At 36.4% G+C, this 22,883-nt stretch overlaps 1 protein-coding gene across 2 annotated transcripts in view; it reads right to left on the bottom strand.

Moving 5' to 3' along the window:
- KLHL1 (kelch like family member 1) overlaps positions 1 to 22,883 on the bottom strand; it is a 180,854-nt gene that overhangs the window by 62,357 nt on the left and 95,614 nt on the right. For both annotated transcript variants that reach the window (XM_005516413.3, XM_088051172.1), the window contains exon 5: positions 5,824 to 6,036. In XM_005516413.3, the coding sequence (XP_005516470.2) occupies positions 5,824 to 6,036 (213 nt within the window). The remainder of the gene's footprint in view (positions 1 to 5,823; positions 6,037 to 22,883) is intronic.

The raw sequence follows: 22,883 nt of genomic DNA, 5'->3' as shown, positions 1-22,883 counted from the left end.
CACAGGGTGTCCAAGAATCCACACAGAGCCAGTAAATCTACTACTGGATTTATGTTGTTTGAAACTGAATGTTTCAAGAAAAATTGCTAGGAGCCAGGCAGCATGATAATCCATGGAACTTCTCAAATCAGCACACAGGTTTGTTCCCATGAGTTGGGAAGTGCACCAGATCTTCATTGCCTCTAACAAGAGGTTAGGAATCTAGCTGATGTGGAGAAGCCTGCACACAAATAGGCAAATAAGAAACTGAATCATACCTTCAGCCTTTTCAGATTCAAGTTATAATCTCCTGGTATGCAATTATTTAGAAACAATTGAAAGAATTCACAAAATGTTGCAGAGGCTGTCAGAGTTTACACACACCCTTAGGATTTACCCCAGACCAGTAGGTAGGAACCAATCTTAAAAGCCTAGAACTCTACTCATGTGAGTTCTTATCAGCTGCACTTGTTTAGTGACACTGGAGACAGAGAGCTGAGAAAGCTTCTCATTTCATATTATCAATCACACTGCTCTCAAAGACAAATTCAAAGATTGACTGACATAGAGTGATACCCTCCATTTTTGCTACTACTTCAGTAGTTTCCTCTAATTCAATATATGTTCAAAAGGTCAGAACTTAATGAACCTATCTGACAACTGCCTGGTTAATTGGGGTTTTTAGTAGTACAAAGAAATACTTCTTTGCCAAATGCCAGCTGAGTTATGGGGGGAATTTACAAGTTTACATGATCATGTCAGTTATCTAAGCTAAGATTTAAAGGGTTTCTGCTCAATTATTACATGCAAATTCATATAAATTTTTAAGATCATGTACGGTCAATTGTAATGTGTGAATTCTAAGGGAATTTAAAGGCTCAGTGCTTCCTACAGTTTACCTACAGCATCCCTGTATAAATAAGAACTCATGTGGATCTGTTCACTTTCTCTCCAGTGGTTTACATGGTATTTAAGTACTTCATTTTATAAGGAGTGCATTGTTTCTGCTCCTGGGCAAGAAATCTAATTTAGATGCCTATAACAGATTCACTGGATCTGAGTCACAGTGTATTTAATACTCAAAGACTACGCATTATCCTACTGATTTGATTTGCAAGCCTCTGAAAGTGTTATTACTAAAAGTGTTACAGAGGAAAAGACAATAATTTCGCTGCTTTACTCTATGCTATGTTTTAACTTTCCTAGTTAAACCAGTGATTTACTGTTATAGGCAGATGCAAATAACAGACTTTATAAACCCAGCACACTGGTGGAACATGAGTTATCTTCAACTTAAGCATTTCTAGAAGGAAGTATCTGTGCTCTTTTCATCATGCACATAATTTCTTAAAACTGCTACCCATCCTCATCTTTACTGTCACACTAGAAAGTCAGTATCATGTTAACTTCTCTTGCTTGTAAATTCCTTCACCAGCCCAGGCATCATTAGCAACTTCTCACACTCTCAAAAAACACCATAAAAATAATGTTTTGCCCAACAGAAGCAGCACATATCCCTGGCTCATGCTGTAGCGTCAATCATTAACAGATACATTACACTGTGTACCGACAAATAGCAGAAATCAGCTTTTCATTTAGTAAACATGATTACATCATTAGTAATCAAAATAGGCAGAGGCTCAATAATGCTGCTGCATTGCATTGAATGTTTCCAGTACAGCTTGAGTCAGGGAATAGAAGATACAAACATAGAATAAACTGTTGTGTTTTGGGACAGGTGGAGAGAAAGATAAGGAGAATTCAGTGATAGATAAAATCTTTTCTATTCCATTTGCCTTCGTGGCAAGAAGTTAATGGTTCTGCTTCAGCTGCAGACAAGGGTAGACTTTTGTCTATATACAATTAGTGAGGATTTAGATGAACTGCTTTGCTCCCTGAGAGGAGGGAATGACAGTCACTATATCATGTCATCAGGGAACTAAGTGAGAACACCTTCAACTGCTCTAATCATACTTTAATGGATATATCTTTCCACAGGTTTTCACTTCTAAGAAAAGGGTTCCTAACTACATTCTACTATAAAAGAATTAAATAAATTCATATGTGTATTTGTATGTCCATGCATATGTGCATGTGTAATGTATATTCATGCACTAAGAGATGTTGTGGGCCACCCAGCCAGAAAGCAGCTTGGCAGAAGAGGAGCCAGCATTATGCCATTGCCTCAAAGAAGGTAGGTGATATCTGGAGCTGCATTAGACAAAGCATTTTCAGTAAATTAAGGAGAGTAATTCTTGCCCTAGTCTCAGTGCTGGTGAGGTCAAACCAGGAGATCTGTGTCCAATTCTAGTTTCCTCAGTACAAGAGAGACATGAACATGCTGTAGAGAATACAGTGAAGGCTCACAAAGATTATGAAGGGACTGGAGCACCTCTCCTATGAGGGAAGGCGTAGAGCTGGGTCAGCCCATCCCAGCAAAGAGAAGCCTTTGGGTAATCTTACTAATGTTCATAAATACCTGAGCAGAAGGTCCATAAAGGAGAGATCCAGGCTCCTTTCAGTGGGGCCCAGAGGACCAGAGTCAATAGGCACAAACTGAAACACAGGACATTTTCTCTGAACATCAGGAAACACTCCTACACTGTTAGGGTGACTAAGCACTGGCAGAATCCTTGCAATTACTTAAAATTCCATGACTGTGTAGACACAGTCCTGTGCAAATGGCTCCAGGTTATTTCTGCTTAAGCAATAGTGCTGGACCAGAGTTTATTCAGAGGTCCCTTCCAACCTCAGGCATTCTGTCATTTTGATTCTGTGATTATGTATATGTTTATCAAATTATGTGAAAAAAAGACATACACAGACACACATACGCACACTTGTATATAAACAATCTGTAGTGTTTCTATATTGTTTTACATGTACTAATTTTGTTGGGGTTTTTTAATATGAAAACGGTTTTATTTAAAATGCGTTCAAAAATTAAAAATTGAGGACAACAGTGGCACCATTTAACCACAAAAGTAGCTTCTTACACTTTTTGAACAACTGACAAAAAGTCTTGTTCAATACAGTTTTTCACTTGTTTCTTAACTTGTTTGTTAACGTACTCTCTGTAAAGAATGCTATCAAAAGTCACAGGGAAAATATTTGATAAGCTTGTAAATTAACAATTCAAATAAATAATCTAAAATACCTCATTAACAAAGTTAAAGGATGCCACTGAATTTTTACTCTCCCCAAATCCCTTAAGAACAAAAATGACCACAAATTATGTTTTCTGTATGGATCAACATAAAATATCTGGAACACCTATTGAAAGGTATTCTTATCATATTATCTATTATATAATATTGCCTGTTATTTATATTATTACCTACTATAACATGAAATAAGTTCTTACATTGGCCAAGCCATCAGTCTTTCTTTTTTGACTTGAATGAAGAAATATGAACCGTTTTAGTTTAGAAGATGGTTCCAGGCAAATCAAAGAACAAAAAAGTTTCTATGGCAACATTGCAGGTTCTATTATTTATTTTTCAGCTTCAGGATAGTTTCCTTTTAACATGTTAATACTGGCTTGCCTTCTCCTAAATTTATCTACTGGATTATGAATTACATTGTTTGATATTGTACTACTTAAGTCTGACTACACTGCCAATATAATTACTGCACCTTGAGAGTGAAATGAGGTATCATGGAAACTCAGACTATAAATTCAAACCTTCATTTTAAGTGGATCTCAGTACAGTCTTTCCAGTCTGTTAATAATTCCTGTAGTCTTTGACTTCATCTTCTTTAAGTGAATTTAAAAGTAAGGGATGAAAATAGTTTTGGGTTTTTTCAAAGGTCCAATGATTAGCTGCTAATTTTGACCTGGCTTCTTCCCAGAGAGCTCTTCAGTTGATTTTCAGTGCAATGAAAATTACAGAGGGTTTTATTTGATATATTTTTAAGAATAAACCACAGCAGGTGCAGTGGGAGTACACACCTGACACCTCAGGCTCCAGCTGGTGTTGAACCAGATAAGGACAGAGGCAAATCCTTTGAGGCAAAGTACTGTTTCTTTGTCCTTACTCAAGTGACTCAGCTGTGGTAACTCCCCTTCAGGGAAGTACTGGGGCATTCACACTTAGCCTGAAGATATTAACCTCTGCTGATGCCTTAAGGGATTCAAATTCATTGATGTAATAGGCAGCTGTATCTTAGAAGATGTCAAAGACTCCCAAAGTGTCCCATGATCCACATTACATTCAGTTGAAATTCCCCTCTCTAAGGGAGGTACCTGGGCTTTCCTACCTGAGCGAATATAAACCAAATAGTTTTTGTGTGCTGAGGATTTCACTGGGACTTCCACCATCACCTGGTGATCCAGTCTGAAACTTCCACTTCAACCAAGATGGTGACCATCACTTCAACAGATATCAAAACTGCCCCAAATAAATCTAATCTTGAGGCCTACAGGTGGTGAGGTCTTTCTACTCTTTGCCTTTCCTTCTCTTTCTTATACATTTTCTTAAATGATATTTTTATGCTTTTATATTGTAAATAGTTATATACCTGTTTTTCTGTGCAACCAAATTGTTCTACAATAAAGCTTACATGTGTATGTTTAAAAACACCAGTCATTCAGTATTGCTTCACTCCAATCTGCCCCAAGGGATCTATTTACAGGATGGGTTATTCTCACCCACTATTTCATCAACAAGTGCAAAGCACAGCACAGGAAGAAAGCTGCCATGAAGGAAGTTCACTCCATCCAGGCCCAGTACACTAACTGAAAGGAGAATGATTGATTGTATGGAATTATGGAAAAAAATTTGCTTCTTAATTCTCTGGGGGAAAAAAAAAAAAAAAAAAAGGAAGCTGAAGCCTGAATCACAGATTCTTAGAAGCATTCATAGGAGTGGAGATCCAAATGACTGCCAGTGGTCAACTTGGTCAACTCTGCCAACACTGGATTTAGTGATCTGGTCTAGCTAGCTCAGGAAAACCTTCAATGAGGAAGGTTCACTTAGCCTTTGAAAAAAATGCTGCATTTGTTCACTGCATTCCAAGTGATTCCTCCCCAAGCCAATGTCCAACCTGAACTGTCCAGGCTACAAGTTAGAGTGTTTGTCTCTACTTGTATTTCATGGTGCACTCAAGAATGTAGTTCCATGATCTTACCTTCAGGTCTTAAATTAGGTCATCACTTAGTCTTCTTTTCACTAGATTGAACAAACCCACTTCTGCTTCTCCTTTCCTAGACATACCCATGGACCTTCTCCAGTATGTTCCTATACCTTTCAAATCATGGAGTACAAAATTGGAAACAATAGTGTAGGTGCAGCCTTAGCAGCACCAGGTATTATGGCAATAATAACTTATTAATAAATAATATTGCCTGGTGAAAGAATTTTTTTGTGTTGTAGAACAATACAGAGTTTTCTGAATTCATACTGTTGACTTATTCTTCGCCTGGTATCTGTCATAAACCCCATGCAGTTTTTTGTTTTGTTGTTTGTTTGTTGTTTTGTTTTTTTTTTTTTGTTTTAGGAGGAGTTTGGTTGATTTTGTTTGTTTCTTCTGTTTAGATTTTGTTGTTTTTTCTGAGAATATTTATTATTCTCCGTTTTTTCTTAGCATGTTATGAAATCTGCAGTTACTCCAGTTTCACATCACTGCCTTTCCAGTGAATGTGTTGGCCCAATCCTCAAGTTTATTGAGATCAATCTGGGTAAAAGGATATCACACTCTTTTTCTGATTCGGAACAGGCTTGTTTTTAAACATAGAGTATTCAGAAGATTCATATTATAAACTGATGAGAGTTTTCACAAGAACACAATAACGATGACGTTCTTGTTATTATGATGATTATGATTACATAATTTTAAAAATACCTGAGGTGGAAGGAGTGGTAATCTGATATAAGCAAGCAGCATACTTAGGTCATTGCATCGCCTCTGCATGTCATATTTCACCCACATCATTAAGGCATGGAAAATGGTCTCTTCATCAGGAACATTCACATCATCACTGGCAAGAAGCTTATGGAGTTCTTCGGCTGGTAGAAGTAAAAATTCTTGATTTCTTATAACTTCCATTATATTCTCCTGAGAAGAAAAAAGTATTTCAGATTCAGTAATACTCCAAGAAAATAAAAATAACTGTTAAAGCTAATAAGCCACAGGATTAGTCAATATCTGCCATACCCAGATATGGGTATGCTCTGCCATATCCTTGCAGCTCGTGAGAAAAATAAAACATAAATGATTAGAGTTCAACAGCTTTGGTTGTAATTCATATATATTCTGAAAACAATATAAGGATTATATGGTAATATTATAATTAAAAATTGTCAGAATTAGTAAAGGCTATTGTTTGAAATTTTTATAAACTCAGTTGTAGCTGAGCATATTAAATGTATTCTAAGTCTTTATATGCACATACTACATTTTCCTGGCTACTTTCAATGTCTTTCATTCATTATTTCTTAAATAACTTGTCAGTCATATAGAGTTATAGTATGAATATTTAATTTCTGACTACACATATGACAAGGCTGAGGGGAAGATCAACACCATGAACTAAGGATTATTTTTGGACCTTGTCCAGAACAGATTTTTAATATCCAGTTATCGGGCAAATAGTTTACAGCAATTAAGATCTCACAGTATTGAAAACTATTCTACTGTTGTGGTTTAGGAGCAGTACTCCCCAGTTCAGTGCCCCCACTGAGACTCTCCAAACACTCTCTTGCTTCCCTGCTTTTCCTCTCACCCTTCCACACTGTGGTGGGCTGGAGAAGAAAACTGGAGGCACAAAAGGTAAACTGGTCACTGGTAGAGAGAGGAAGAATTTACAGGAAACAGCAGTGAGGTAAGGAAACAGAGAGTAACAGCAACAATACAAATGACAGAGGGTACAAGAAAGGAAACCATTCACGCAGAACCACAGCCCCCACTCCCCCATCCCCGACAGACAGTATCAGATGGATCCCTCTGCCACATTTACTTGACCAGAAAGAAGCCCTTCCCTTTGGAAGAGACCTTTTCCCCCTGCTCCCAGCAATGACATAAGGTTTTACAAACAAACCTCTATGTCCTAGTTATGCCCCACTCCTGGCTACTGCAAAAAAAATAACCTTATCCTGGACAGAACCAGACAAATAAAAATAAGAGTAACTCAAAAAACCCTAAAAAAAAAACCCCTACAAACTGCATAAAACATATAAACAAAACAAAAAACAAAAAACAAAAACAAAACAAAACACCAAAAAACCTACCAAAAAATCACCAAACAAAAACAAACAAACAAACAAACAAAACAACAACAACAAAATGTTGCATTTAGTTGTCTGAATCCTAAGGACTGAATTCAGCACTTCCTGAACTACATCAACAGGACACAGTAGAATCACAATTCTACAGATATTTTTTCCCCAAACATTTCTTTTAGGGTGCTTTATGTCAGTGGAGAAACTGTAAATGTCTTTTCATATTCTTGATCCATAGACAATTATAAGAAGAATGTGAAGTAATTGAAGACTGGAGGCACAAGAAAAAGGAACTAAATTTTTATATAAACTGAAAATGTAAAAAGCAATATTGGGAACAGTAAGTTGCAACATCTAATGGACGAAAAATAATAATGAATTTCATTATGCTGTTTTGGATAGAATTCTTAAGATGAGAAGTGGGGACAGAATTACAAAACATCAGTCAAGGACTTAAACGTAAGAACACCAAACCTGAGGTAAGTGGATAATTGCACTGCTATACAAACTAAATTAAGTTTTTAGCATATCAAAATCCAATCAGTGCTGCCTATAATTGCTCATTTGTGTCTGGACCAGGGGAAAGACTGGTCATCGAAACTGAAATAGAAGTAACACAGTATTGCTAAGACATTATAAAAAATACAAGAAAATAATGTGCAAGACTTACAACATCAGAATTATACTCTGGCTCTACTATGTAACATGCTGTCCTTCCCTGAATTATTCAATAGAAGGAAACACTTATTTTAATTCTCCAACTTCATACTTTTTGAAATTTACTGCTTAAACATATTTATTAAAAATTAACTGCATATTATTTTATATAAAGAAGCAGAGATGAATGTTGCAGATGTAGATATGTCAAAATCTTGACACAGAAGATCCTTGAAATGTGTAATATAATTACAGAAAAAATACATAAGTGCAGATAGAATAAATTAGACAAAGTTGGAAATTATGCTTATTATTATAAATGTGAATGCTTTGATATGTAAATCTCAACTTTCGATGAGTTACTTTATAACTCTACATAGATACGATGCTGACACAACAGAAAATCAAAGATGTATATGTGGTCATGGACTATATTAGCCATGCTGTTAAGTTACCTTAACATAATTGATAATTGATTCAAAACATGACTCAGTTCTTTTTAAAATTACTGCTTTAAATGTCAATAGCTTCCTAAAAATGTAGCTTTTTCTGGAAGGAGGTATTAAACCATTACCTACTGATAAAGTTTAAATTTTGTGTCTAGAACATTTTAGAATAGCTTGGAAAAGTAGGGGAACTAGCTTGTAGGCAGGCACTTAACCACAAGCTGGCTTAATTAATTTTAATTAAAAAGTCATAAAACTCACAAAATTTCATTGCACTTCTCAATAAAATGATTTGTAACACAAAGTTTAATTAAGCCTGGTTCAACTGACATTAAATCCCATTATGAAAAAATCTATAAATTTACCTCTTAATAGGAACCAATATCAAACTTTGCAACAGCATATTAATCCAAAGACCTAATATTATAGAGAAGCATTGTGATGGTGGAACACATTTCATGAATTCACAGAGCTTAATTTATTAAGAATAACATTCCAAGCAGGAGCTTTAACTTCAGAACAACAGTTTTAGATTTGATTAAGCATTTTTATTGGTCATCTTTAATTGTTTTTTATCTGCATACATGGTTAAAGAGAACTTATTCCAGCTTCTGTACTGATTGTAGAATCAAACAAAATTTTCAGATAAAACATATAAGCTCAAATCTCTTTTTCTAAACATTTGGACTTACATCAATTTCATGTTACTCAGGCATGAGTACTGCAGAAAGTAACAAATATATATTGTGTATATATTGTGTATATATATATGCCATATATATATATATTATAAATATACCATATATATTTGTATATTTAAAATATAAATGTCATATATATAATTCTGATTTATATATAAAATTCAGGTTTTTTGATCTTCAGAGGTAAAAACTCTCTCTTTCAACTTATTAGAATTTCCTGAACTGCCTAATGAATGTTAAATCTTCCTAGATAATATTTTAATTCCTTGAGGTTCATTTCATTTGAAGCAGCATAGCATATTTCGATGGCTAGCTGTTTTAGTGCAACAGAAATAATTTCTCATATGATAATTGTGGAAAAATCCCCACCTCTTTTTTTTTTTTTTTTTTTTATTTTTTTAATGCAACTAACCTTCATTTTTGCCATTTAAGGAACAGGATAAAACAGATGTCTGTGACATTTTTTCAGTATACATTAAATAAATTTTAAATTCTCCTGAGATTAAGGTGCAAGGTAAGAATTGAGGTACACAGGATAAGAATTGAAGTACACAGTTATAGAACCACAGAACCATTACGGCTGGAAAAGGCTTAAGATCATCCGCTTCAACCATTAACGTAAGACTGTCATCTTTGCCACTAAATCATGCCCCAAGTACCACACCTGGATGTTTTTTGAATACTTTCAGGGGTAGTGATTCCACACTTTGATCACCCTTTCAGTGAAGAATTTTTTCCTAATATCCAATGGCATTTTCCCTCAGCACAGGTGGAGGCCAATTCCTATCATCTTGTTCTAGTGAAGTGCTTTCAGGAATGCCTAGGTCCTCATGGGCAGATAAACATTTACTATGAGAACAAGGGTACTGAACATTTAAGCATGAAGAAGATTATGTGACAGAGTTGTATGAGTCTCCAGGACCTGTAACTTTTGACTCTAATACTTTAAGAGGCTTTGTAGATTGGTCTTCACTATCTTGTAAGTCTCATAAGATGCACTGGGCCTGTTCTGCATGAATCATTCATGTAGCACTTCCACGTTTTAATTAAGTTGAGTAGTAGATTTTTGCTTTCAATTCAGAAAAATTAATTAAAAAAAAAAATCAGAAGTACAGCAGAAAGTACGAAAGTATCTGAACCTGCTTGGATGAAGCTGTGTCACTTGATTGCTCTTCCACTTTCTCAAAATGACCATGCGGTAACCATTGCTGAGGGGTTATAGCATTTCAGTGGTAGAGCTGTTTCACTTTTAAACCTTTTTAGCAGTACACAAGGTCAGCATTAAATAAGCATGAAGTATTAGAACAGTAGAGCCATGTAAACAAAACATACCTATATTTAAAGGTAGATAAGCAATCACCCAAATATCTAATAGATTGTGCATCCTAGGAACATAAGGCTCTAATAAAATTAAATTATTACCAAATGGAATTTAATACCATATATCTTCATAACAATGTCACAAATACAATTGAATTAGATTATTTTTTTTAATCTAAACTTATTATTCCACATGGAATCAAATTATCTTGCAAAAGCTAGTTTTCAATGATGTTTATGTCATTGATTTCACCAATCAGCATGTATCGGTTATAATGAAGAACCTGAAAAATATTACAAAATTTCATATGTTGACAAAGAATGTCATATTCTGAGAGTGTTATTCAGAACCTGCTACATCAGAGTTACCAAGGAAGTAAAATGCTTAGCAGGTTTTTTGGTTTTGGATGTAGTGGTCTTATTTAAAATGTTTTTTAATTGTTGATTTGGATGCTGTGAGCTTAGCAATTAAAAAATTAAAACCATATAAACTAATGCCAAAAACCAGATATTCATATACTAGGCTTTCACTTAGTACATTACTAATGTCCACAATATTTTAGGCTCGTACTACTTTTAGTTTAGAACTAAAGTTTTCATGAGAACATTTAAATAAATGAATAAATTGTGCATCTGAATTTCATATTAAATCATATTGGTAGTATACTTTCTGAAATGATAGGACATGAAAGAAAATTTAAGTTTTGGTCAATTCCCAAGCTATTTCAGTCTGGAGTTATTGCTGTTGTGTTACATTGAGTTCACACCTCTTGTTTTTATGCCCCGTTTTCCGTATCAGCTGTGTATCATGTAAGACTACACCCCCTTTACAATGCTGTGTAACTTCTCCCCTAAGGAGAAAGAACTTTTCAGCCCATGGTGAACTCCCATTAGACAAAGGCCCAGTACTTATTAATATGCTTATGGTCTGGTTCTCTAGGCTAAGCCCAGATTCCATCTGGAAACCTGAACCTGGTATCCTGAATCTCTAACCAAATCTCTGACTTTGTCTGAGAGTGAGCTCCATCTGACCTATGTAATCCAAAGAGAATGTTGGAGTCTGGAATACAGAGTGTGTGCCCTTGTTTCTGATACTTAGTTGTAAGATCCAGAAAAATGCTGAATTTCATGTGATATGGAACCTTTTAGAGAAAAGTTACAGAGCTATGTTTCTTACAGCACCAGATGCCAGCCTGGTATCATCATTCAAAAAGGGGTATTAAGACTGGGGTGTTCAAAGGACAGTGGAAAGAGATCCTATGTATCTGTGTATGCTCCTCTGTCAGTGGGTAAAGAGACATAAGCAAGTGCTGCATTTTGGGGAGAGAAGACAGCAGGATAAGGATAGAAGAGACTATGACTATGGGTACCATCTCATACAGCATACGGAAATCTTAGTATTAGACTTCTAGATGACCAAGTTAGACTTTCACAATCTAAATATTTTCTTTTTTTTTTTGTTTTTTAACGTGCATATTTTGTATTAATTAAAAAAATAATGGAGTTTTAGGATAGGAGGCTGCAGAATTAGCCGTATTATAGTTTAATTCCTTGTGAATATGATGTGGCATTCTGGGATTTCACACTCTAAGGGTAGCTCACAACAAGTTGCTTATGGACATTTGCTGATATGTCAGTGTATAATGAAAAACTGTCTAAAATTTTCAAGTTATGTGAGAATGATTGATATTTTTTTCCTGTATTGGTGAAGGATCTTGTCTCACATAATGCATCTATTCTTTTTCACATCTAAGAAGGTTGAAGAAGCATAAACCTGTACATGAAACAGGCACAATTTGCTAGATGGATGAGGACATATACACATCTTTCTCCCCCTGCCTTAAAAAAAATCTTCCAGCACTGTTCTGGAAGGTCCTGAATCCTACAAACCCTGGAGTTTCTTGGCATTAGGCTTCAATGTATGCATTACATTTTCTTCTTGATATCTAGGAAAGCCAAAACTCTAGCAGCCTGTAAACCAATTTTAGCATTAAAAATTACTCCATCTTTTTTTCTTTCTTTTTTTTCTTTCTTTCCCTTTTTTGGGGGTCTTTATTAATGCTTGTTTACCTTTTCAAAATAAAGTTAGTAGAATGAGGGAGCACAGCTTGGGGACCTAAACAGTATTGATAGCAAAAGGCAGATCCATCAGGCTGATGCATGGCACTGAGGTTGGTGCAAGCAGAAAAATAGGAGGGTTGTAGCTCCCAGATGAAGGGATGATCTACTCAACACTTTGTCTATTGACATCTGATCATCTACTGATATCTTTGCCCCAGTCACAGGGATTTGACGTCATTGATATAAGTGCAACCTGGTGGGATGAGTGCTGTGACTGGAGTGCCCTGTTGATGGTTCCAGGCTCTTCAGGAGTGAAAGGCAGGGCAGAAGAGGCAGAGGGAGGCATACGTATTTCACTGTATGAAATAGAAGGGTTAGAAGGTATGGAGCTCACGGTTGGCAGTGGCACAGTTGAAAGCCTATAGGTGAGATCCAAGGGGCAAACAGATAATTCAGATGCCACCATGGGAGTCTAGTACAGACCTCCTAGCCAGGATGGTGATGCTGATGGATTATCCTTTGAGGACTTAAGGGACTTTTCCAAGTCAACTGCCCTAGACTTCAACTTGCCAGAATTAACTGGGAGCATGACACAGCTGGTATAACCAGGCAAGAAAGTTCCCACAGGGCCTCGATGAGAACTTTATGTAAAAATTCCTAAGGGAGCTGGCTTGACAAGATGTCCTCTTTGACATCAGACTGATGGCCTGTTTCTAGTGGGGCTCCACATGGCTCCATCTTAGGCCTTGTGCTCTTTCATTTCTTCATAAATGACTTGGACACTGGACTGGGACAAGATGTCCTCTTTGACATCAGACTGATGGCCTGTTTCTAGTGGGGCTCCACATGGCTCCATCTTAGGCCTTGTGCTCTTTCATTTCTTCATAAATGACTTGGACACTGGACTGGAAGGGATATTGAGCAAGTTCACAGATACAAAACTGGGAGGAGCTGTTGACTCCCTCAAAGGTAGGGATGCCCTGCAGAGAGACCCTGACAAATTAGAGGATTGGGCAATCACCAACCACATGAAGTTCAACAAGGGGAAATGCTGGATCCTGCACCTGGGGTGGGGTAACTATGAAAGTATAGACAGACAGGGGAATTAGATGCTGGAGAGCAGTGCCATGGAAAAGGACCTGCAGGTCCTGGTAAATGGCAAGCTGAACATAAGTCATTGCCCTGAAAGCCAGAAGGGACAATCCTGTCCTGGGGTGCATCAGGCACAGCATCACAGCTGGGCAAGGGAGGGGATTGTCCTGCTCTGCTCTGCACTGGGGCAGCCTCACCTCGAGTGCTGGGGGCGGTTCTGGGTGCCACAATATAAGGAAGATTTTAAGCTGTTAGAGAGTATCCAGAGGAGGGTAATAAGGATGATGATTGAGGGAAAGGCTGTATAAGGAGTGGCTGAGGTAATTTGGTCTGTTCAGCCTGGAGGAGACTGAGAGGAGACCTCATTGCAGTCTATAATTTCCCTGTGAGGGGAAGGGGATGGGCAGACACTGATCTCTTCTCTGTGGTGACCAGTGACAGGACCCAAAGGAATAGCCAGAAATTGCACCAGGGGATGTTTAAGTTGGATAGTAGGAAAAGGTTCTTCACCTACCAGAGGGTGTTTGGGCACTGGAACAGGCTTCCCAGGGTAGTGGTCAAAACACTATACCTGACAGAGTTCAAGAAGTTCTTAGGTACATGGTGTGACTCTTGGGGACTGTCCTGTGCAGTTTTACTAGATGATCCCTGAGACCCCCTTCAACATGACATGTTCTACAATTCTTTTCTCTGACTTGAATTGGCCCAGATTGATTTATTTGTCATTGCAAAGGTTCACAGCACAATTTCAAGTAAATAGCAGAAGAAATCAGTACTGTGAATCATCCAGAGGCACTCTGGATTTAAAAGGCAGCAAGTATCAAAAATATGGAATGACAGTGCAAATTGTCACAATGGTGCAGTATTGTATAGTGTGGATATATATTGATACTGATTCTGGTGATTGTCTGGTTTTGCTGTTACTCATGTAAGTTTTACCCCCAGCACTTCCCAAGTTTGGAAAATATGAGCTGCCCCAGCTGTTTAAATTGTGCTGTTTCCACAGCAGGAATGCAACCCTTCTCACACAGATAACAGAACAACAATTTTCTGGGTTTAAATTATAACACTTCAGTAGTCACCATGACAATCTCAGTTTCTTACTCTCCTAGCACAACTTTTCCTTCTTTCTTACTGTATGGCTTTTGGCTGTGATGGAGCTCATTTTCCTCTTAATAACTGGTGCAGTGCCGCTTTTTGGACTCAGTATGAGAATGATGTTGATAACGTGTTGATTTATGATAATGTTGATTTATGTAAAGGTGAGCATATTTATGTTCTAATAGAGCCCCTGTCTTGTTTATATTGATTACAGGCACAGAAGAGAAAAACAAGGAAAATTGAGGGTAACAAGTCTATCATGAAACTCACATAAATCAAATCTGATTAAAAGAAAACTGGAAATCAGAAGAAGAAGTATTCCTTGCTGTTAAAGCATTATGCTCTGGAACAGATTTCCAGTGGATAGGATGGGAACATGTCTGTTAGAACCAGTGTAGTAACACAGGATGCAGTTTACAAAAGGGAAGGTTGGAAAGGTCACCTGGTCCAACCTCTGCTCAAGCATGGTTATCTGAGAGAACACTGCATAGGATTTTGTCTGTATGGTTCTTAAATATCTCCAGTGAGGGAGACTCCACAAGCTCTCTGGACAACCTGCTCCAATGTGCACAGTAAGGAAGCTCTTTCTCATATTTGGAGAACTTTTTGCTAATCACTTTCTGTCCATTTCCTCTTGTCCTATTGTTTGACACCATCACCTTGACACTCTCCTGTTGTAGTGCATTGTATTTATATATATTGATGAGGTCCTTTCTCATTTGTCTCATCCCCAAAACTGAAATGGCCCAACTCCCTCAGCCTTTCCTCATAACAGAGATGTTCATCATCTTCAGAGCCTTCTGCTGCACTTGCTCCAGGAGCTCCATGTCTCTCTTGCAATGAGAAGCCCAGAACTGGAAACAGCACTGCAGGTGTGGCTTCATAGGGGTGAGTAGAGGGGAAGCATCACATTCCTTAACCTGCTGGAAATGTTCTTCCTAATACATCCCAGGATTCTGTTGACCTTGTTGGCCACAACAGCTTACTGCCAGCTCATGGACAGCTTGTTGTCCACTAGAACCCCCAAGTCCATGGCCTTAGAGCTGCTTTCCAGCAGGTCAGTCCCCAACCTGTACTGGTGCACAGAGTTACTACTCCCCAGGTGCAGGACCCTGTTTTGCCCTTGATGAATTTCAGACAGTTCCTCTCTCCAATCTGTCCAGGTCCTTCTGAAGGGCTGCACAGTTCTCTAGAGTATCAGCAATTCCTTTCAGCTTTGTGTTAAACAGTTTCTCAAAGCAGGAAACTGCCTCGAAATCCCATTCAGTTTTTGTTTCAACCCAGTTACCCTTCTGTTGAGCCTAATAACATCTGATTCACTGAAGATTGCTTCCTATAAAGGCATCAACTCAAAGACATGCAGAGATGGATAATTTGCTGCTTTCACAGTAGCTTTCAGAAGTAATCATTCTGAACATTAAAATGTATGTCTAATACCCCATTTGAACTTGTCTATCTTCTACTCATACATATTGGTTCTTATTATGAATTTCTCAGTCTGATTAATGAGTCCATTAGCACCAAAACTTAAAAGCCTCAAAATAATCTCTTGGGTCTTTAATAACTCAAAGGGGCTGAGTGGTTATGGCCTTGCTTTTACAATTCATTCATAGTCCTGTAACTGTTGTAATGTTCAGGAGTGAAAACAAGATACTTAATCATTACCACTCTTTGTGGTAACACCGAAAAATATATTTGTAATCTCATAATCATTCACTGACCTATTCTGCCCCTACTTAGCCTTGAAATGTGATGGAATATGGCACAAAATGAGGGCTGAAGGCATAGGCAAGATCATGTCTATAAAAAAAGCCTCTACTTTCATAAATGATTAATAAATACTGTAATTAAGAGTTTTTCAAAAGGTAATTGGAACATCAGTCAGAGCACTAAAGTGAATTTTGTTTTTTGTATTCATGTTCCTCAAATTTGAATTAAAAACAGGTAGCCATTAAAATCAAAATGCATTCAGGGGTAATTCAAAAGTCATAGAGGAAATATGCATTTCTCTATGACTCTCCACACCATAAAGATTTGCAACAATACTGTTTCTTCTATCTTCACATCTCAAAGCTTATGTGTTTTGTGTCATGTAATGTATGCTGTTTCTGGAGAATGTTTTAGTTAAAGTTTTGGTTGAGGAGTGAAATATTTACAAATGGTAGTACATGTTAGTATTTCTTATATAGTAGCCATTTTAACTAAAACCAAATATTTAAAATATTGAATCAGACACATATGAAAATATTAGGATTTCTGATTAATTTATAGTAAACCACTGTATTGAAAAAGTATGTACCAGTCAAGAGCATTCTAGAAAACAAAAAACACATTGTAGGGAAAAGATAAAGTTCAGGAAAGGCCTGAATTATGTGCCTGAATTATTCTCTGATATACTCTCCACTGTTGAACTCTGATTCACTTTTCAGCTAGCACCCAGCATAAACTGAAGCATTTCTGAGAATTTTAGTATGGAAAAAGAGAATATATTTTGAATTAGACAAACATGATTCTGGGAAAGAACCACCTTTCAACTGAAAGAGGACTTCCATATAAGCAAGGGGACTTGATATAAGCAAGTTTGAAGAAACTCATATGGTAATTACTTTCTGACAGCACTTAAAACCTTCAAGCACATTATTAAATCCAGATTAATGCTCAAGAATTGGTATCATGATACAAATTCAATTACTATAGGCCCTCTTCTAGATGACTGAAATTTTTGTACAATATTTCACAAACTATAATGATTCACACAAAGATGTCTGACCATTTAAAATAAAATTTCCACATTGATTTCAACAAAATAATGGTATATAACTAGAACAAGCACTGTATTTAGATCTTAAGTGATTGTCAAGATATAAGGCTGCTGAAAACTTGTAAAATTAGGTTGTTTGATAAAACACTTTAAAAATCTATTAAATGAATGCTGAAAATACTACTGTGTAAATCCTGAAAGACAAATTTCAGACTGAAATGAAATTGTAAAACATTTGTCATCCTGCACATAATATTGATTATACTGACAGTTATTCTTGTTTTATTGCTGCTTTGAAAATTACAAATTTGGAAGGAACTGACATTATGTTTCACTCTTTCCAAGAGTGTAAGTTAACATCAAATAATCTGATGCTATTAACTAACTGTAATATGCATTAAATTCTTAGTTGACGTCCTTTATTTGGAAAGGGAAGGAGGAGAAGAGAATTTTATAGCTGTGGCTTGCTGTTCATTGTTTAGATTTTTTTTTCATTAGCCTGTGTTCAAGTTCATAGAAATACAGAATCACTCAGGCTGGAAAAGTTCTCTAAAATTACTGAATACAACCATTAACCCAGCACCACTGTGTTCACTATTAAACCAAATCCCCAAGAGCCGTATCCACACATCTTTTGAACACTTCCAGGGAACCTGATTCTACCACTTACCTGTGTAGCTTATTTCAATGCTTGAGCACTCTTACAGTGAAGAAAGTTTCCCTAATTCTTGATCTAAACCTTCCCTCTTGCAACTTGAGGCCACTTCCTCTTGTCCTGTCACTTGTTACTGTGGAAAGAGACAAATCCCTCCCCCACAGCAACCTCCTTTCAGGTGAGTTGTGGAGTGTGATAAGGTATCCCTGATTCTCCTTTTTTCCAGGAACCCCAGTTCTCCCAAACACTGCTCATAAGACTTGTGTTACAGACTATTTACAAACTCCTTCTCTGGACATGCCTCAGGTCCTCAGTGTCCTTCTTGTAGTGAGGGGCCCATAACTGAACACAGGATTTGAGGTGTGGCCTCATCAGTGCTGAGTGCAGTGGGACAATCACTGCCTGGCCCTGCTGGCCACACTGCTGCTGATACAGACCTGGATGCCCCTGGCCTTGTCAACCACCCGGGCACAGACTGGCTCATGTTCATCTGGCTGTTGACCAGAAGGCTCAAGTTCTTTTCTGCTGAGCATCTTTCCAGCCACTCTTCCTCAAGATGGTATTGCTGAATGAGATTGTTGCGACCCAAGTGCAGAACTTGACACAAATAAACATATAATTTTTTTTCTGGAAATAAACAGAAACTATTACATTATATCCACACCTGAAATTATGCTACCTAACACAGCATAATAGAAATAGAAACATTCCTTAAAATGAAGACTTTTAAATAACATGAGGGTTTTTTCACTTTTTAGTGGTGGATCTTCTGATTATCTTATGCTTTAGAAGCCTGCATTATATTTAAAATTGTATTTATTCAGATAAACTTACAGATAGCTGATAAAGTCTTGCACAGAATTTAGGTATCTAGGTGATATGCACTGCTTAAGTGCTCATGGGATATAAAAAGGGCTGCATGGGCTTAGACCAAGAGGTATATTTGTGATCAGATGCAATTTTGAAAATTATTAGAAGGAGTTTAAATGGTGAATATTCTATCTTCTCTGTGTATCATAGATTTTAAAAATTTGTGATTTTAGTGATTTCCTGTATGAGATGCTTAGAAGATCTTTGGCATGTTCTCATCAATTTATTTAACAACAGTTTGAATCTATTTAGATTTTGCCTTCATAGAATCCCTTGCAGGCAACTACACAATTTAAGGACATGCCCATAAAAAGCAAATATTCCTTTGTTGTTCTTGTTGGTTTTACTTTTAAACTTGTGGCTGAGATAGATGTGATGAAATCTCCATTCTTGACTTGAGGGAAATTCCACTCTCTCTTTCAACGTCATTTGTGTCTTAAGTGTCTCTTAAAGCCTCTCCAGTAAATATTTTTCTTCTTACTAAGAAAGATACTGCATAGAGAATACAACCTCATTTAAAATAAGCAAATTTTCAGCTAACTTTGAATTTTACTGAATAATTGGAAGTGTTGATAAACTCTGGAAGTCCTTGTCTCTTCTGAATTTTAGTTAAACATAAAACCAGACAACAGTAGATATTATTATGAACTTCTGCTTCACTGTACAGCAACATTCTGAATGAAATGAATCGAAGTATCTGTATTTTCATATATATACACTTTCTCCAGCAGGTACTGGACAAAAATCTTTAATAAGAGGTACTGAATTATGTAATGAATTTCCAAAATATATTCTGGATTTCACTTCTTAAAAGGAAGAGGTTTTTACCACTCATACAATATATGTCAATTGCAATTCTCAGCAGGTCCTGATTGATGTAACAGATTAAGAATGTTAAGACTTAAGAACATATGTTTATAACATATGTTATACCAGAATGTGAAAAAAAAAAGGTGGATTTTAATTCAGGAATTTATTTTACAGAATTCATTAATCTATGCTCATATGTATAAAACCTTTAAAGAGAAAAATGCAAGTGTTTAAAAAACATATTCCAAAATCCTTTCTGTGGCTGTACATTGTGATAGCTTTCATGAGGAAGCCATAGCAATACATTTCTAAGACTCACTGCAAATAGCTAAACTATCAGGTGCACTTCTGAATAAATTGTTAAGATAATATATTTCTAAAATTGTTATCAAAACCTAATTAACATAAAGTTTATTTACTCCCCAGGAATTTTACAACTCTAGCTCAGATTTTGGCTAAACCTATGCCAAGCTGCTTAACAACCATCAGAATGAACTCTGTATAGGTTTTATAGCTGAATTAAACTGATTTAAAGAAAAAGTTTGGGTGTCTTTAAAATACAGATCCTCAGAAGAGTAGCAGAGGAGTATAGCAATGCTTTCAGTTCTTGCTCTGTGTGTCAGTACATGGGTTGTATGTTCAGAATCAAACAATCAGTGTGTTCAGTCTTATGAAAAGCACAAGACTGACAGAAAATTGATTTGGTTTGGATACAATCTTGTCACAGGTCCAATTCCAAGTAGAAGGAGATATTTCATAACAGCTAGTGATTTCCACAGTTTTGACAGTTTTCACTTATGTGAAGAGATTGCATGTACAAGTTGCTATTTTCTAAATATGTAGCATAACTTCTGTGTGAAACACGAATTATTAACTCCACAGGAAGCCCATTACAGGATGCAACAGAATTTACAGTTACACTCCTAGGCTGATAGTTTTGACTTTTTGAGCCACAGATACAGTTTTTATTGCTCTGACCGCAAATTTGTCTGCAGAATGCACTTAGTTAATAAAGTCACCTGTATAGAAGCTAATCTTTAGTAATAATTTACCACATTTCTTTTAAATAATCTTGATTTCAATTACATGAGTAGCAAGTCCATAATTATGGGTATTATCTATTAAATGGTGTTTTTCATAATTGGAACTTGGTCAGTTAGGCCCCAAATATATAAATACATATACAAATGCACGTGTATATGGGCATGTACATGTATAAACATACACTTATATAAGATATTCCACCACAGGCTTTTGAATCTGATCTGAATCATAGCTCTATTCTCATTAAATTTCTCCTGAAAATTGAAAATTTCATAATGCCACAAATAATTACATCTGAGTGTTATGTGAATATTACATTTTCCCTTGATTGCACAGCAATGGAATGTAGGAAGTTCAGAAATTGCATCAGGTTGACTGATGAAACAGGATGCTCACATCCTTGTTGAGTCTAACTAGGAATATTTCCAAGCACAGAGATTCCACAGCCTCCCAGAGAAAATGGATACAATAAGCACTATTCTCATTGAGAAGATGTGTTTTTTACTTGGAAACTACAACTTAGGACTGGTGCCCAATGTCCCCTCATTGTGCACCTTCAAGAAAAGAACGATTTTATCTCTTCCATAACCACTGATAGGCAGCTGAAAATACCATCTCTCTTAGCTTTCTTTTCTTCATGAATTCCCCCATCAGGTTCTCTTCATATATTGTGTGCTTCCTGTTTCAGGTTCATAGCTGGTTCAATTTGCTCATCAATTGAAATGCCACCAGCTGGAAAATGCATTCTACTGTGGTATCAGGAGTAGAGGGGAGTAATAATTTCTTTCAATCCCCTGGCTAATGCAACTGAGTATACGGCTGGACATTATACAGATGCATCACACACCTTCATCAGAAGAGAATATTTTAATAATTTCAGTAGAGAGCCCACACATTAAGAACCGATAATATTGCCTTTAGCTGCAAGTCATTCAGTTGGTGTGTAGACTGTGTGTTGCTCTCCATTTGGCAAACCAAAGATTTGTATAATAACTTTTTAAAAATAAAATCTTAAAGAAAAATTGTTCATGTAGGAATAGATCAAGACAAAATCCAAAACATTCTGGTATGTTTTACATATGAAGCAGGAACACTGATTAAGCTTTAGGAGCATTCCAGAAAATACAAAGCACCCTAGATGAAAGCAGAAGAATAACTTCCCCCACCCCTGCAAACAGCAGCAAAGTCAATAATAACATAAAGCTTCTGAGATATAATAAAAGAAAACAGCTTTGACTCAGCTTGAATTTATTCATAGCAAACTGTAATATTACTACATGCCGGCTAAGAGGCCTTCTGTATAAATTAAGTATGTGGGGAGATGAGGTATCAGTACCTTCTTGCACATACTGCAAGTTTAAGAAAATGAAAAGGATATAACTTTCTGAGAAACAGCTTTGAACTTTTAACTAAAAGTCGTAAAAACCTAGTTCAATGTAGGATACAGAAGAAGGGAATTACACTATACTACCTTTAGGAAAGTATTTAATGAAACACAAGTGAAACTATTAATTCTCATTAACCTTTGTATTTTGAGGAAAAGCAATTTCCTTACCTGCATGGCTGTGATAGCGGCATCCTCAGGCTTCACTGCATTTTGTTTAACCCTACTCTGAACAGCAGCTACACTGGCTAGATATAACCCTGATGAAAGTGTCTGAAGGGAGGGATGTTTAATTAATGTTAGTTAATGTTAGTAGTGCACAGCACTTCACCTTCCGAAAATTATATTACTGTTAAGCACAAAACATTTCTCTTAAAACATAAAAGTCTGACAGGTCTAGACCTATTTAAGACTTGAAACTAGGCTATGCTGAACTATCAGTGCCACTAGCAAAATTGGGTTTTGTGAAACTGCAGATTTAAACGCATTTTTCCAATTTACATATTTTTTTTTTTTTTAATTTAACTAGCATAAACAGAAATCACAGTTCAACTCTTTAATTGCAATAGGAAGTGATAGATAAAAAGCCCAGATGTAGCTTAGTTTCACAAGTGGAAAGAGTCTCTGCAATTCTATTAATCATCAGTAGACAAGAATAGCAGTATTTATGCCGAAGGGTACAGTATGCCTGTGAAACTTTGTACTTAGAAAGACCAATTTAAATCATAAGTTAAAAATAATATCTCAGAATTGACAGTACCTCAAAATAATAGAATGAAAAT

Source organism: Pseudopodoces humilis, chromosome 2 (assembly GCF_049639895.1).
Source record: "Pseudopodoces humilis isolate 2021_Gansu_Grassland_sample_001 chromosome 2, ASM4963989v1, whole genome shotgun sequence".
Classification (NCBI taxonomy): domain Eukaryota; kingdom Metazoa; phylum Chordata; class Aves; order Passeriformes; family Paridae; genus Pseudopodoces; species Pseudopodoces humilis.
The sequence above is the reverse complement of the archived record's forward strand: the minus strand, read 5'-3'. Positions and strand labels throughout refer to the sequence as shown.